Here is a 15,062-nt window from a genome sequence, read left to right as displayed (position 1 = left end):
TGAATACACCCCTAAAACTTTTATACAGTGTTGGGGATGGAGAAAGAGTAGAATTTGATGAAACTGAAGGAGAAAAGGGTTCATAAAAAGTGACTGGCCTTGCTGGAATACCAGTGAGAGGGAGTCGATTTGCTCAAAATCGACAAACTGCCTGCAGATGTTGTCAGTCAAGAAGTAGAGAGGTTGGGAGAGGAAGTGTGTACACGGGACAAAGGCAAGAGAGAAAACCAGCTCCACTTCATCCTTCTGCTCCTTTACAATAGCGGCCTTGTTTAAGTATGAAAGAGAAAGAAAATTAGACTTGGGGTCGAAATGTTGCAAATTTAGATGCTAAAAAATGTGAACACTTCAGAAGCTTCAACAGGGAAGAGAAGACCATAGCCTATGTGATGGTCAAAGTGTGGTACATCCTACCTTTACCTTAGCCCAGGACCTCGGTGCTTTAGTCCAAAATAAAGTACCGGAAGCCAATAAATCTGGTGTAGCAGAACAAGGGGAATCAGCATGACATGAGAACACCTTCTGGGGGAGCCAGAAGGCTATGTAGTTCAATCCTGCTCTAGTTGGCCAACATCAAAATAATAGAGTTAAGGTGGCATGTTAATGTATATGAATATATATAATATATATCAGCACATTTGTGTGATAAACTGGTCGTTAAGTAAGCTTATGAACCCTCTGCTTCTTGGTATTTTACATGTTTCGTTTTTCCAATCAATGGCCCTTATTCTGATTGACGCGTACTTTACCGCATACTTTCGGATCGCGTCTTTACGGCGTCTGCGCATGCGTGGAGAACGCTACGCGCATGTGCCACGCCTTGACTCCGTACCTGTTCGGGCAAATCCCGTACAAAACTGGTCACCGCAATCATTCGGGAAATATGGGCGTATTATGGGCGTCATGCGGAATGACACATGGGCGTAGTTTCAAAGTGGGCAAAACGGGGCGGAAACATGGGCGGACACGGGGGAGTACACTTATGTTGGGGGGCGTACATTCGGATAGCACTCCGAATGCACGCGAACAAAAAGGGAAGAAATGTGCGGTGTCCAAAAGGCCACTATTGCTTTGCGGACACCACTCGTTCCTGCGGGAGGCGAACGGACCGCCTAATGACTACAAGCATTAACACCTGAACCCAATAAAATCGACTCCTTTACTCATTACTCACTAATAGGACGCTTGTCAGTGCTTTAATTGAAACCATTGCTGCTTCAAGGAAACCTTACTAATCACCCACATATGCTGTACTTCTGACACACTTTAAACCTGCTAACAATGGACATGACTGAATATTAATACTAGCAATACACATGTGTATGCGACATGTACTAATTAAACCACACAATTGTTGTAAAGTAAAGAAATTTATTTATATACATTTCACAGTCAATGCCACTGTGATGCAATGACAAAAAAATAAAAATACCAAAAAATACAAACCATTGCACTTCAATTGCTGTAAGGGTTAATGTGTGCAATGCATGTGTTAGGCATGCTTGTAAGGATATATTGGAATCTAATTGATTCCAATTCCAAATAATCATTTTTTTATGAGGATAGGTAATTGAATAAGTGGGTCATGTGATGTATTGCAGAATTGACATAATAGTGGGTTGTTTGGCGTAAATACACCGCTTACGTGCGGTAGCACCGCTTGGCTCCCGTTCGGATGCGGTATTCCCGAGCATACTCTGTAATACTCTGTTATACCGTGCAGAATTTGACTGTTTCCCCCGCACACGCATGGTTTGTATGTCGTCCGTAAACACGCCCTGTTCTTAAAGAGTGAGTCCGTCCGAATGCGGAGGACCCGTGGGCGTTTCTACGGACGATGGCCGCACGCGGCAGAACACCGTGGCGTGCGGACCGCTCCGTAAGAATGCGGGAATATCCGCACCGATCAGAATAAGGGCCAATGTCCGGTAAATTAAAATCCCCCATAATTAATACCTGACCCTGATCTGATGATTGTTTGATTTGGTTTAATAGAAGAGACTCGTCCCTTTCTTTTATGTTCGGCGGTCTATAGCATACCCCTATTATATTTTTGTTATTTGTTCTTTTGTTATTGTCAGTTATTTCTGCCCACACCGCTTCCGAGTTGTCTTCTTCTGTATCTGTGATCATTTCTTTCTCACACGATGTTGTTATTTTTTACATATAGGCACACCCCCCGCCCCTTCTATTTTCCCTGTCTTAATGCCCAGTTGTGCGTAATACCAATAATGTCGTAATCGTCCCTAGTGACCACAGTTTCTAGTTCCCCAATTTTGCCTGCTAAGCTACGTGCATTAGCCAGTAGGCATTTTAGTTTATGTTTATTTTTAGTTGCGTCCCTAACAATGTTTTTACTTTCTTCCCTAGACTTATTCATCCATGCGGCTCACGGGAGGTGTGAGTAATCTATCAGGTTGTTGCAGGGGGCATGTGTTTTAATCATGCAAGCCTTTTAAATGTCAATGTGTGTAATGGTAACTTTGTGGGAAATTTACTAAAGGAAATTTGTAAAAAATAGGTGTATTTGTATCCAGAAATACACTTATTTTTGACATTTACTATCCCAAAAATACGGCAATTCGTATTCATATTGATAGCACATCAATGTGAAAACAAATTGCCGTATTTTCGGGATAGTAAAAGTCAAAAATAAGTGTATTTCTGGATACAAATACACCTATTTTTTACAAATTTCCTTTAGTAAATTTCCCCCTTTATGTTCATGATGACGGAGTGCTAACCTCATAACGCCATAGGACGCCAATAAAGGACTTTTAAATATACTTAAACAGTCTGAAGGAGTGCCGCCTTTTCTCCCTGTCTGACACATAGTGGGTTGGGAAATGGGTGGGCATATAGTGGTTAAGGCATGGATGAACACAGTGGGTGGGCACATAGTGGGTTGGGGCATAGCTGGGCACATAGTCTGTGGGCATGGGTGGGCACAGTGTGATGGCACATAGTGGGTGGGAACATAGTGGGTTGGGGCATGGGTGGGAACAGATGGGAACATAGTGGGTGGGCACATAGTGGGTGGGCACATAGTGGTTTGGGGCTTGGATGGACACATAGTGGTTTGGGGCTTGGATGGGCACATAATTGATGGGCAATAGTAGGTGGGCACATAGGGAATGGGCACATTATGGGTTGAGGCATGAGTGGGCACATAGTGGTTGGGCACATATGGGGTGGGCACATATGAAGTGGGTACATAGTGGCTGGGCACATATGGAAGGACTGTCATGTTATGCTCCTGTGACTGTAATTGGGCATAGTCCCGGTAGCTGGCGTGTGAGCAGGTGACACCCATTACATAACACCACTTTTCCTTATAAATACATTTATTTATTGACGTATGAGGCGTGTCCTGTATACAATCAGCCAATGACCATCCCAGCGGCCTATACCACATTTTCCTCTGTGGTCGCGGCCTTATAGATAATATTTGGATTCTTCTCAGATGATCTGTGGGGAAAACACATTTACAGTCAGTGACCCTGAGGGTATACAGCTATAGGGTATACAGTATACAGTAAGGGCTGCAGGGTCATCCTGGCTTCCCATTGTTGTTACTAATAGTAACACCCTATAACAGACCCAGAAGACCAGTCATATGGATACTGTATAGCTGCACACAGACTGCATATACTTCCTATATACTGCAGCATTATATAGGTGCTAGCCAGGACAGGGAATGGTTGGATGTGTTGTATGTTGCCAGTGACGTAACCATGTCCTGTACCGTAAGCACGGACTACACTGGTAATAGGGATCCTCTCTGTTTGGTAATTGAGCCCTTCTCACTAATAGGCAGTATACAGTGATCATCAATGCTAATCCCCTGTGTATATCGTGTACAGCATTATATTATTGTTATATATACAGAGAATGCTTTGTAGTAACTAGGTGCATGTTACATCAGACCCAGTGCACTCACCTCTGGTTCCTGCGTCTCTCCTTCCTCACATACACATAGAATGCCACTGCTGTCAGTGCAAACAGGATCCCAAATAGGATGGCCAACATATCTCCTGTAGATGAGACATACAAATGTACATGATACATCTAATACGCAAGAGTGCCGTCACATCATCTGTAGATGAGACATATGTTGTCTAATACACCCAGAGTGCTGTCATATTGTCTGTAGATGAGACATGTTGTATGTCGTTTAATACACCCAGAGTGCCGTCACATTGGGGGGGATGCTCTAACATCCGCGCCCCCTTACCACTGCACATCGCCCACATAATTATTGCATATGCTCTAACATATGCGATAATTATGGCAAACGACAGCTCTTGCGTTAAGAGCTGTCTTTTGCGGTGAGAGACAGCGGGTCCCATCGGGACCAGGCAGCTCCCGGCGGCTCCCCCCTCCCTCCCTTACCCGGCGCAGCTGCACCGGGCTCTCCTCCTCCCTGCTATGTATAGAAGGAAAGGTGGTCACAACTGTGACCTTAGAGTGCGCCTAGAGGAGTTGTATCGCTAAAGCTGCAGTTTCGAAAGTGGGATGTCAGTCCCAAACAACAATGGTACAGAAAAAGGTAGGGTGAAACTGCGCTTAAACTGAAGTATGCAACAGGTGTGGGTAAAAAATACAAATATTTATTAATATAAAATATTAATTATAAAACATATATATAAAGCGGGATTACATATCCCATAAAAACATGAGTACCATATGCGTAATGTGTGAGGTTATAGTCACCCACAATGTGCTGCACAGTCCTGAGTCCGTTCCTAGATTGCCTCTATAGTATTGTCCCGATTCGGTTAGAAGAAGGTGATCTCCACGCCAGGGAGCTCCTTGATGTTTGGTAGGTGCTCTACCTGGGATTGGATGATGGGGGCCAGGGAGCACTAGATGTTATTAGGTGCTCTACCCGGTTGTAGATGTTGTAGCCCCAAATGTTGAAAGGATGGTGGTGGGGACCAGGGAGCGCCAGATGTTGTTATTAGGTGCTCTACCTGGTTAAAGCTGTAATGGCCCCAATTGTAAACTGGTGGGATGAAATTCCGAGGCTTGCAACTTTCAAAAGTACGGCAGCGGGACTCCTGTGCGAGGCTTCCCGGGAGTCCCGCTGCCGTACTTTTGAAAGTTGCAAGCCTCGGAATTTCATCCCACCAGTTTACAATTGGGGCCATTACAGCTTTAACCAGGTAGAGCACCTAATAACAACATCTGGCGCTCCCTGGTCCCCACCACCATCCTTTCAACATTTGGGGCTACAACATCTACAACCGGGTAGAGCACCTAATAACATCTAGTGCTCCCTGGCCCCCATCATCCAATCCCAGGTAGAGCACCTACCAAACATCAAGGAGCTCCCTGGCGTGGAGATCACCTTCTTCTAACCGAATCGGGACAATACTATAGAGGCAATCTAGGAACGGACTCAGGACTGTGCAGCACATTGTGGGTGACTATAACCTCACACATTACGCATATGGTACTCATGTTTTTATGGGATATGTAATCCCGCTTTATATATATGTTTTATAATTAATATTTTATATTAATAAATATTTGTATTTTTTACCCACACCTGTTGCATACTTCAGTTTAAGCGCAGTTTCACCCTACCTTTTTCTCTCCTCCTCCCTGCACCCATTAGAGGATTATAGTGCAGGGAGGAGGAGGTCAAAGGTTGAAAACCACTGGTCTAATACACCCCGAGTGCTGTCACATCATCTGTACATGAGACATATATCATCTAATACACCCCGAGTGCTGTCACATCATCTGTAGATGAGACATATATCATCTAATACACCCCGAGTGCTGTCAAATCACCTGTAGATGAGACATACAGATAGAGCTTAGCCCATCTTTGCCAGAACCGCCATCCCGCCATTCCCACCAGGGGGCGCTTGGCACGAGATGCTCGCGCACCCCCTGGCAACGGAGCCTGCCTCCGGTCCCCGCCGCCTCCCCGCCATCGCCGAAGATACCGCTCACTGCCCGAGTGCCCCCTAACCCTGCCCGTCTCCCTGAAGCGGAGGGACACGCAGCATCCCCGCCGAGAGACTGGGACGCGCGTGCAGTGTAGCCCCTGTCCGCCAGCGCTCGCCAGCGGGGAGGGTCTAGCGAGCCCCAGTCAAGGATGGCGGGGGCTACATCTGCACGTCATCTAATACACCCAGAGTGCTGTCATATAATCTGTAGAGGTGAAATAGTGTTTAAATGAGGCATCCTAATACACCCAGAGTGCCAACGTATCTCCTGTAGATGAGACATACAGGGGGAAATTTACCAATATGAAAAACCTAGTTTTTCGTATTGGGTTTTCCCCTACGGTTGCATACGACTGTTTAAGTCGTATGCAAACTCGTGTTCCGGAGGGTCAGTTACAAAGCAGTCAGATACGACTGCTTTGTAACCCTCCGATGGTGTAACAATTCGTATTAGCGGCCGTATATACGGCTGCTAATACGAATTATTTCTAGCAGTCTGCACGGATCAGTCAGATCCGTGCAGGCTGCAAGGTGTAAAAAAAAAATAGAAAAATAAATAAATAAAAAAAAAAAAACGGCGTGGGGTCCCCCCCACAGCTGTAACCAGCACCAGGCTGAAGGAGCCGGGGCCGGTAATTAAAAATCAGGGAACCCGACAAATAGGGGTTCCCCGATTTTTAACAACCAGCCCCAGGCTCCAGGTCCGGGGCTGGTTCCCAAAATACGGGGGACAAAATGACTAGGGGTCCCCCGTATTTTAAGAACCAGCCCCAGGCACAACCAGCCAGCAGGGTAATGTCACAGCCGGGGGACACTTATAATATAAGGTCCCGCGGCCAAAACATTAACCCTACCGACCAGTCAGCCTGGCCAGGGGCCCTGGGGGAGTGGGGACCCCCCCAATGAAGGGGTCCCCCCCCTCCAGGACTTACCTGACCAGGCTGAAGCCTGGTGCTGTCCTCGATGCCCCTGGGCGGTGGGCATCGAGCTGATAAATGGTGTAAAAAATAGATAAAACTATTGTTTTTTACTGTGGCACTACAAGTGCCAGCAAGCCTCCCCAGCAAGCTGGGACTTGGAGAACCACAAGTCCCAGCCTGCTGGGCATTAAAGGGCCCGCTGGCACTTGTAGTTCCACAGTTAAAAAAATAGTGCACAAAACACACTGACACACTTTTAAAATAAAACTTTAATACACACATAACACACATACTAATACTTACCTATCTTCTTCCCGTAGGTAGCCCTGGTCCTGATGTCCTCCGGTCCTGTGTCGGCGTTCCTCTTCATGTCGACGTCCTTCTTGAAGTCGATGTCCCTGTCGGCGATGGCGTCCGGTGTCCGGGTCCGACGAAATCCATGGAGGAAGCTGTGGAAGGAAACCATACTCACCTGTCCCAGCGCGACGTAGTCCAGGTAAGGGTCTTGGCAAAAAAACAAACCGACACCCAGAAACCAGACCGGACTCTGAGGGAGCTGCACGGAGTTTACATCGTGCGGCTCCGCCTCCCGAATGCCGCTATTGGCCGCCTTGCGGCCTAGCGGCTCCTGATTGGCCGCTAGGCCGCAAGGCGGCCAATAGCGGCATTCGGGAGGCGGAGCCGCACGATGTAAACACCGTGCGGCTCCCTCAGAGTCCGGTCTGGTTTCTGGGTGTCGGTTTGTTTTTTTGCCAAGACCCTTACCTGGACTACGTCGCGCTGGGACAGGTGAGTATGGTTTCCTTCCACAGCTTCCTCCATGGATTTCGTCGGACCCGGACACCGGACGCCATCGCCGACATGGACGTCGACTTCAAGAAGGACGTCGACATGAAGAGGAACGCCGACACAGGACCGGAGGACATCAGGACCAGGGCTACCTACGGGAAGAAGATAGGTAAGTATTAGTATGTGTGTTATGTGTGTATTAAAGTTTTATTTTAAAAGTGTGTCAGTGTGTTTTGTGCACTATTTTTTTAACTGTGGAACTACAAGTGCCAGCGGGCCCTTTAATGCCCAGCAGGCTGGGACTTGTGGTTCTCCAAGTCCCAGCTTGCTGGGGAGGCTTGCTGGCACTTGTAGTGCCACAGTAAAAAACAATAGTTTTATCTATTTTTTACACCATTTATCAGCTCGATGCCCACCGCCCAGGGGCATCGAGGACAGCACCAGGCTTCAGCCTGGTCAGGTAAGTCCTGGAGGGGGGGGACCCCTTCATTGGGGGGGTCCCCACTCCCCCAGGGCCCCTGGCCAGGCTGACTGGTCGGTAGGGTTAATGTTTTGGCCGCGGGACCTTATATTATAAGTGTCCCCCGGCTGTGACATTACCCTGCTGGCTGGTTGTGCCTGGGGCTGGTTCTTAAAATACGGGGGACCCCTAGTCATTTTTTCCCCCGTATTTTGGGAACCAGCCCCGGACCTGGAGCCTGGGGCTGGTTGTTAAAAATCGGGGAACCCCTATTTGTCGGGTTCCCTGATTTTTAATTACCGGCCCCGGCTCCTTCAGCCTGGTGCTGGTTTTGGCTGTGGGGGGGACCCCACGCCGTTTTTTTTTTAATATTTAATTTTTTTTTTTTTTTACACTGAAGCCTGCACGGATCTGACTGATCCGTGCAGGCTAAAACGCAAATAGAACAGGAAAATGGTGTTCTATTTTCCTGTCGTATTTGCGTGGGTGTTTTACACCACTTAGCAGCCGTATTATCAGTACGGCTGCGTAGTAAATCAGGAATCACCATTCTTTTGAATGGTGATTTCTGTCGTATCCTATCGATGGTGTAGGGCATTCGTATTTGTAACTACAAATACGAATGTTCCATCTTTAGGACTACGAATTGTTGTATTTTTAGGATTGTAAATCCCGAAAATACAAATTCGTAAAAAAAAGGTGTATTTCTGCCTACGAATACACCTTTTTTCTACGAATCCATTTTGGTAAATGTCCCCCACAGTGTCTTATGTACAATAAGATATCGAATACATCCAGAGTGGCATCACATCATCTGCAGATGAGACATACAGTGTAACATGAGATGTCTAATATACCCAGAGTGCCAATACATCTCCTGTAAATGAGACATACAATTATGCTCATTACAGCAATTAGTGGTGCTCCTCGCAGTGACAACAGCAGGAGGGTTTGCTAATGAGGTCTATGTGTATGGCATTCTGCTCATTACAGAAATTAGCATTGCTCCTCACAGTGACTTCAGCAGGGAGGATTACTGACAATATCTTTGTGTATGATGTTCTGCTCATTAGAGCAATTAGCTGTGCTCCTCACAGTGACTCCAGCAGGAGGGATTGCTGATGAGGTCTGTGTGTATGGCATTCTGCTCATTACAGCAATTTGCGGTGCTCCTCACAGTGAGGGGACCCAGTACACACATTCACTGTCCATGTAGAAATAAACACCAAAAAAAAACATAAAAGCAAATGTCAACCTTTCTCATGTTGATATTTCCACGTCAACCTATTAGTTAGGTTGAGCATTTGACAATGTTGACCTAATGCATATCGACCTATTCCATGTGACGACTTTTTCTCTGTAGTGACCTGTCAACCTAATTACAGTTGACCTTGTTACCCATACCCATATTATGAGTAGCAGTATTATTAGTTGTAAAAGTAGTAGTAGCAGCAGTAGTATTAGTAATAGTAGTATTAGTAGTGATAGTAGTAGTAGCAGCAGTGTTAGTATTAGTAGTGATAGTATTAGTAGTAGTAGCAGCAGCAGCAGTAGTATTGACAGTAGTATTAGCAGTAGTAGTAGTATTAGTAATAGTAGTAGTAGCAGTGGTAGTATTAGTAGTGATAGTAGTAGCAGCAGCAGCAGCAGTAGTAGTATTGGTAGTAGTATTGGCAGTAGTAGTATTAGTAATAGTAGTAGTATTAGTAGTGATAGTAGTGGTAGCAGTGTTAGTATTAGTAGTAGTAGTAGTAGTAGTAGTAGCAGCAGCAGCAATAGTATTAGCAGTAGTAGTATTAGTAATAGTAATAGCAGCAGTGTTAGTGTTAGTAGTGATAGTAGTAGAAGCAGTAGTATTGGTAGTAGTATTAGCAGTAGTAGTAGTAGCAGCAGTAGTGATAGTATTAGTAGTAGTAGCAGCAGCAGCAGCAGTAGTATTGGTAGTAGTATTAGCAGTAGTAGTATTAGTAATAGTAGCAGTAGCAGCAGTGTTAGTATTAGTTGTGATAGTAGTAGTAGTAGTAGTAGTAGTAGTAGTAGTAGTAGCAGCAGCAGTAGTATTGGTAGTAGTATTAGCAGTAGTAGTAGTATTGGTAGAAGTAGTAGTAGCAGCAGCAGCAGCAGTATTGGTAGTAGTATTAGCAGTAGTAGTATTAGTAATAGTAGCAGTAGCAGCAGTGTTAGTATTAGTTGTGATAGTAGTAGTAGTAGTAGTATTGGTAGAAGTAGTAGTAGCAGCAGCAGCAGCAGCAGTAGTATTGGTAGTAGTATTAGCAGTAGCAGTATTAGTAATAGTAGCAGTAGCAGCAGTGTTAGTATTAGTTGTGATAGTAGTAGTAGTAGCAGCAGCAGTAGTATTGGTAGTAGTATTAGCAGTAGTAGTATTAGTAATAGTAGCAGTAGCAGCAGTGTTAGTATTAGTTGTGATAGTAGTAGTATTAGCAGTAGTAGTAGTATTGGTAGTAGTAGTAGCAGCAGCAGCAGCAGTATTGGTAGTAGTATTAGCAGTAGTAGTATTAGTAATAGTAGCAGTAGCAGCAGTGTTAGTATTAGTTGTGATAGTAGTAGTAGTAGTAGCAGCAGCAGCAGTAGTATTGGTAGTAGTATTAGCAGTAGTAGTAGTAGTATTGGTAGAAGTAGTAGTAGCAGCAGCAGCAGCAGCAGCAGTATTGGTAGTAGTATTAGCAGTAGTAGTATTAGTAATAGTAGCAGTAGCAGCAGTGTTAGTATTAGTTGTGATGATAGTAGTAGTAGTAGTAGTAGTAGTAGTAGTAGTAGTAGCAGCAGCAGCAGTAGTAGTATTGGTAGTAGTATTAGCAGTAGTAGTATTAGTAATAGTAGCAGTAGCAGCAGTGTTAGTATTAGTTGTGATAGTAGTAGTAGTAGCAGCAGCAGTAGTATTGGTAGTAGTATTAGCAGTAGTAGTAGTAGTATTGGTAGTAGTAGTAGTAGTAGTAGCAGCAGCAGTATTGGTAGTAGTATTAGCAGTAGTAGTATTAGTAATAGTAGCAGTAGCAGCAGTGTTAGTATTAGTTGTGATAGTAGTAGTAGTAGCAGCAGCAGCAGTAGTATTGGTAGTAGTATTAGCAGTAGTAGTATTAGTAATAGTAGTAGCAGCAGCAGCAGCAGTGTTAGTATTAGTAGTAGTAGCAGCAGCAGCAGTAGTATTGGTAGTAGTATTAGCAGTAGTAGTAGTATTATTAATAATAGTCGTAGTAGCAGCAGTGTTAGTATTAGTAGTATAAATATTAGTAGTAGCAGCAGTAGTATTGGTAGTAGTATTAGCAGTAGTAGTTTTAGTAATAGTAGTAGTAGCAGCAGTGTTAGTATTAGTAGTAGAAGTAGTATCAGCAGCAGCAGTAGTATTGGTAGTAGTATTAGTAATAATAGTAGTAGCAGTGTTGGTATTAGTAGTGATAGTAGTAGCAGCAGTAGTATTGGTAGTAGTATTAGCAGTAGTTGTATTAGTAATAGTAGTAGTAGCAGCAGCAGCAGCATTGTTAGTATTAGTAGTAGTAGTAGTAGCAGCAGCAGAAGCAGTAGTATTGGTAGTGGTATTAGCAGTAGTAGTATAAGTAATAGTAGTAGAAGTAGTGTTAGTATTAGTAGTGATAGCAGTAGTAGCAGCAGCAGTAGTATTGGTAGTAGTATTAGCAGTAGTAGTAATAGTAGTAATAGCAGTGTTAGTATTAGTAGTGATAGTAGTAGTAGCAGCAGCAGTAGTATTGGTAGTAGTATTAGCAGTAGTAGTAATAGCAGTGTTAGTATTAGTAGTGATAGTAGTAGTAGTAGCAGCAGCAGCAGCAGTAGTAGTAGTAGTAGTATTGGTAGCAGTAGTAGTAGTAGCAGCAGCAGCAGCAGTAGTAGTAGTATTGGTAGTAGTATTAGCAGTAGTAGTAGTAGTATTAGTAATAGTAGTAGTAGTAGTGTTAATATTAGTAGTGATAGTAGTAGTAGCAGCAGCAGTAGTAGTAGTAGTAGTAGTATTGCTAGTAGTAGCAGCAGCAGCAGTAGTATTGGTAGTAGTATTAGTAATAGTAGTAGTAGCAGTGTTAGTATTAGTAGTGTTAGTAGTAGTAGCAGCAGCAGTAGTATAGGTAGTAGTATTAGCAGTAGTAGTAGTATTAGTAATAGTAGTAGTAGTCGTACATAGTAACATTTGTAGTAGTAGATAATAGTAGTAACAGCAGCAGCAGTAGTATAAGTCATAGTAGTAGTATTAGTGGTAGTGGTAGTAGCAGTAGTATATAGTAACATTTGTAGTAGTGTATAATAGAAGTAACAGCAGCAGCAGTAGTATAAGTCATAGTAGTAGTATTAGTGGTAGTGGTGGTGGTAGTAGTAGTAGTAGTATATAGTAATATTTGTAGTAGTATATAATAGTAGTGACAGCAGCAGCAGTAGTAGTAGAAGAAGTCATAGCAGTAGTATTTGTGGCAGTAGTAGTATATAGTAACATTTGTAGTAGTATATAATAGTAGTAACAGCAGCAGCAATAGTAGAAGTCATAGTAGTAGTATTAGTGGTAGTATTAGTGGTGATAGTAGTAGTAGTAGAAGCATTAGTGGTAGTATTAGTGGTGGTAGTAGTAGTAGAATTAGCAGTATTAGTGGTAGTATAAGTGGTGGTAGTAGTAGTAGAAGTATTAGTGGTAGTATTAGTGGTGATAGTAGTAGTAGAAGTATTAGTGGTAGTATTAGTGGTAGTAGAAGTAGCAGCAGCAGCAGTATTAGAGGTAGTATTAGTGGTGATAGTAGTAGTAGAAGTATTAGTGGTAGTATTAGTGGTGGTAGTAGTAGTAGTAGGAGTAGCAGTATTAGTGGTAGTGTTAGTTGTAGTAGTAGTAGTAGCAGCAGCAGCAGTATTAGTGGTAGTATTAGTGGTGATAGTAGTAGTAGAAGTATTAGTGGTAGTATTAGTGGTGGTAGTAGTAGTACGTTTATTTATAAGGCGCCGCAGTGTCCGCAGCGCCGTACATAGCAAACAAAAAATAAATTACAAGGTAACGTACAGGGTGTGTTGAAAAATACAGTATAAATAGGGGTATAGCTGGTAGAACTAAAATCAGCATCAGTTCAGAGGTAGGTGTGGAAATTGTTGAGGAGACTGAAGATGAAGTAGAGGAAGGGAAGAACAGGGTAGGAGCACAGGTGAGGTAAAGAGGTAGGGTGAGTACGTGAGGAAGGAGGACCCTACTCATAAGAGTTAACATACTAAAAATAGGTGGGTGGACGAACGAAAAACAATAGGATAAGTAGGAACGGAGGGGAACGGAGGCAGGATAGGAGGATCAAAAGAGGTTAGGAGGAGGGATAGGCTAGTCGAAAAAAGTGGGTTTTGAGGGAGCGCTTGAAGGAGGTAAGGGAATCAGAAAGCCTGATGGGTGGCGGGAGGTTGTTCCAGTGCAGGGGGGCAGTGCGAGAGAAGTCTTAGTAGTAGTAGTAGTAGTAGTAGTAGTAGTAGTAGTAGTAGTAGTAGTAGTAGTAGTAGTAGTAGTAGCAGCAGTATTAGTGGTAGTATTAGTGGTGACAGTAGGAGTAGAAGTATTAGTGATAGTATTAGTTGTGGTAGTAGTAGTATATAGTAGCATTTGTAGTAGTATTATAGAACAATGTCCGCATAGGCTCGAGTGTGTTTAAGAGTGTGTGAATTTGTGATTGTAAAATAAAGCTATTGAAAAGATAGGATAAGGCCAAATGAAATCTCAGGTGAGTGGCAGTTAGATATGCCAATCAGGTAGCATAGGCGCGGCAGCTTAGAGAGGGGTAGATATAGGCAAGTGGATAGGAAGGACTTCCTCTTTGAGTCTGGATTCCCACCCTCCCTTCCCTTTCTCTGTGCTACCTGGCTTACGGGCCTCTCACCAAATTTGATTTGATAGCTTTAATTATAAATCGGTGAGAAGGCGCTCTCGACCAGCACTCAAGTGGGGTGTCAGGTGGTCCCTGTGCGGTATGGCCCCCCTCTGCCAGGATGGTGGGCGAGTCCCGACTCAATGCGGTGGGGCGGTGGGCACTTCCTGGAGGCGTCCTCGTCAGGCCATAGGAGGGGTGTGGCATGTCCGTCACAGCGCAGAGATGTTAGTGGTTTGGGGCACCTTGGGCGCTGCCATGAGGAACATCCACGGGGGTGCTGGTCTCAAGTGCTTTTCTTTGCCATTCCTTAACAAATAGGGTCATACTAGTTACAATAAATAGTACATGACCTTTAAACTTACGCAGTTGGTGTCCGTGTCTTATTTTTAGTATAAGGTGTTTCAGTGTGAGTTATTTCTAGGCTTAAGAGTTAAGTAAAGGTATAGGCCAAGCAGCATAATTCACTAGGCGCCTTAATAATAGTAGTAATAGCAGAAGCAGTAGTAGTAGCAGCAGCAGCAGAATTATTAGAAGTAGTAGTATTAGTTGTGGTAGTGGTAGTAGTACTACTAGTAGTAGTAGCAGCAGCATCAGCAGCAGATATAGTAGAATTATTAGTAGTAATAGTAGTAGTAGTAGTAGTAGTAGTAGTACTAGCATCAGCATAATTAGTAGTTAAATAAGTAGTATTAGTGGTGGTAGTAGTAGAAGTAGCAGCAGTATTAGTGGTAGTATTAGTGGTGGTGGTGGTGGTGGTGGTGGTAGTAGAAGTATTTGTGGTAGTATTAGTGGTGATAGTAGTAGTAGAAGTATTAGTAGTAGTAGTAGTAGTAGTAGTAGTAGTAGCAGCAGATATACTAGAATTAGTAGTTGTAGAAGTAGTACTAGCATCAGCATAATTAGTAGTTAAAGAAGTAGTATTAGTGGTGGTAGTAGTAGTAGTAGTAGTAGTAGTAGTAGTAGTAGAATTAGCAGTATTAGTGGTTGTATTAGTGGTGGTGGTAGTAGTAGAAGTAGAACTATTAGTGGTAGTATTAGTGGTGATAGTAGTAGTAGAAGTATTAGTGGTAGTATTAGT

At 43.7% G+C, this 15,062-nt stretch overlaps 1 protein-coding gene across 1 annotated transcript in view; it reads right to left on the bottom strand.

The window, feature by feature from the left end:
• Positions 1 to 3,326: 3,326 nt before the first annotated feature.
• Positions 3,327 to 15,062, bottom strand: part of CA9 (carbonic anhydrase 9) — a 376,314-nt gene continuing 364,578 nt past the window's right edge. The window contains exons 11-12 of the mRNA XM_083155472.1: positions 3,941 to 4,034; positions 3,327 to 3,468 (exon numbers count right to left, since the gene is read on the bottom strand). Of these exons, the coding sequence (XP_083011598.1) occupies positions 3,405 to 3,468; positions 3,941 to 4,034 (158 nt within the window). The 3' untranslated portion in view covers positions 3,327 to 3,404. The remainder of the gene's footprint in view (positions 3,469 to 3,940; positions 4,035 to 15,062) is intronic.

This window comes from Crinia signifera, chromosome 1 (genome assembly GCF_055691185.1).
Source record: "Crinia signifera chromosome 1, ASM5569118v1, whole genome shotgun sequence".
NCBI lineage: Eukaryota > Metazoa > Chordata > Amphibia > Anura > Myobatrachidae > Crinia > Crinia signifera.
The sequence above is the reverse complement of the archived record's forward strand: the minus strand, read 5'-3'. Positions and strand labels throughout refer to the sequence as shown.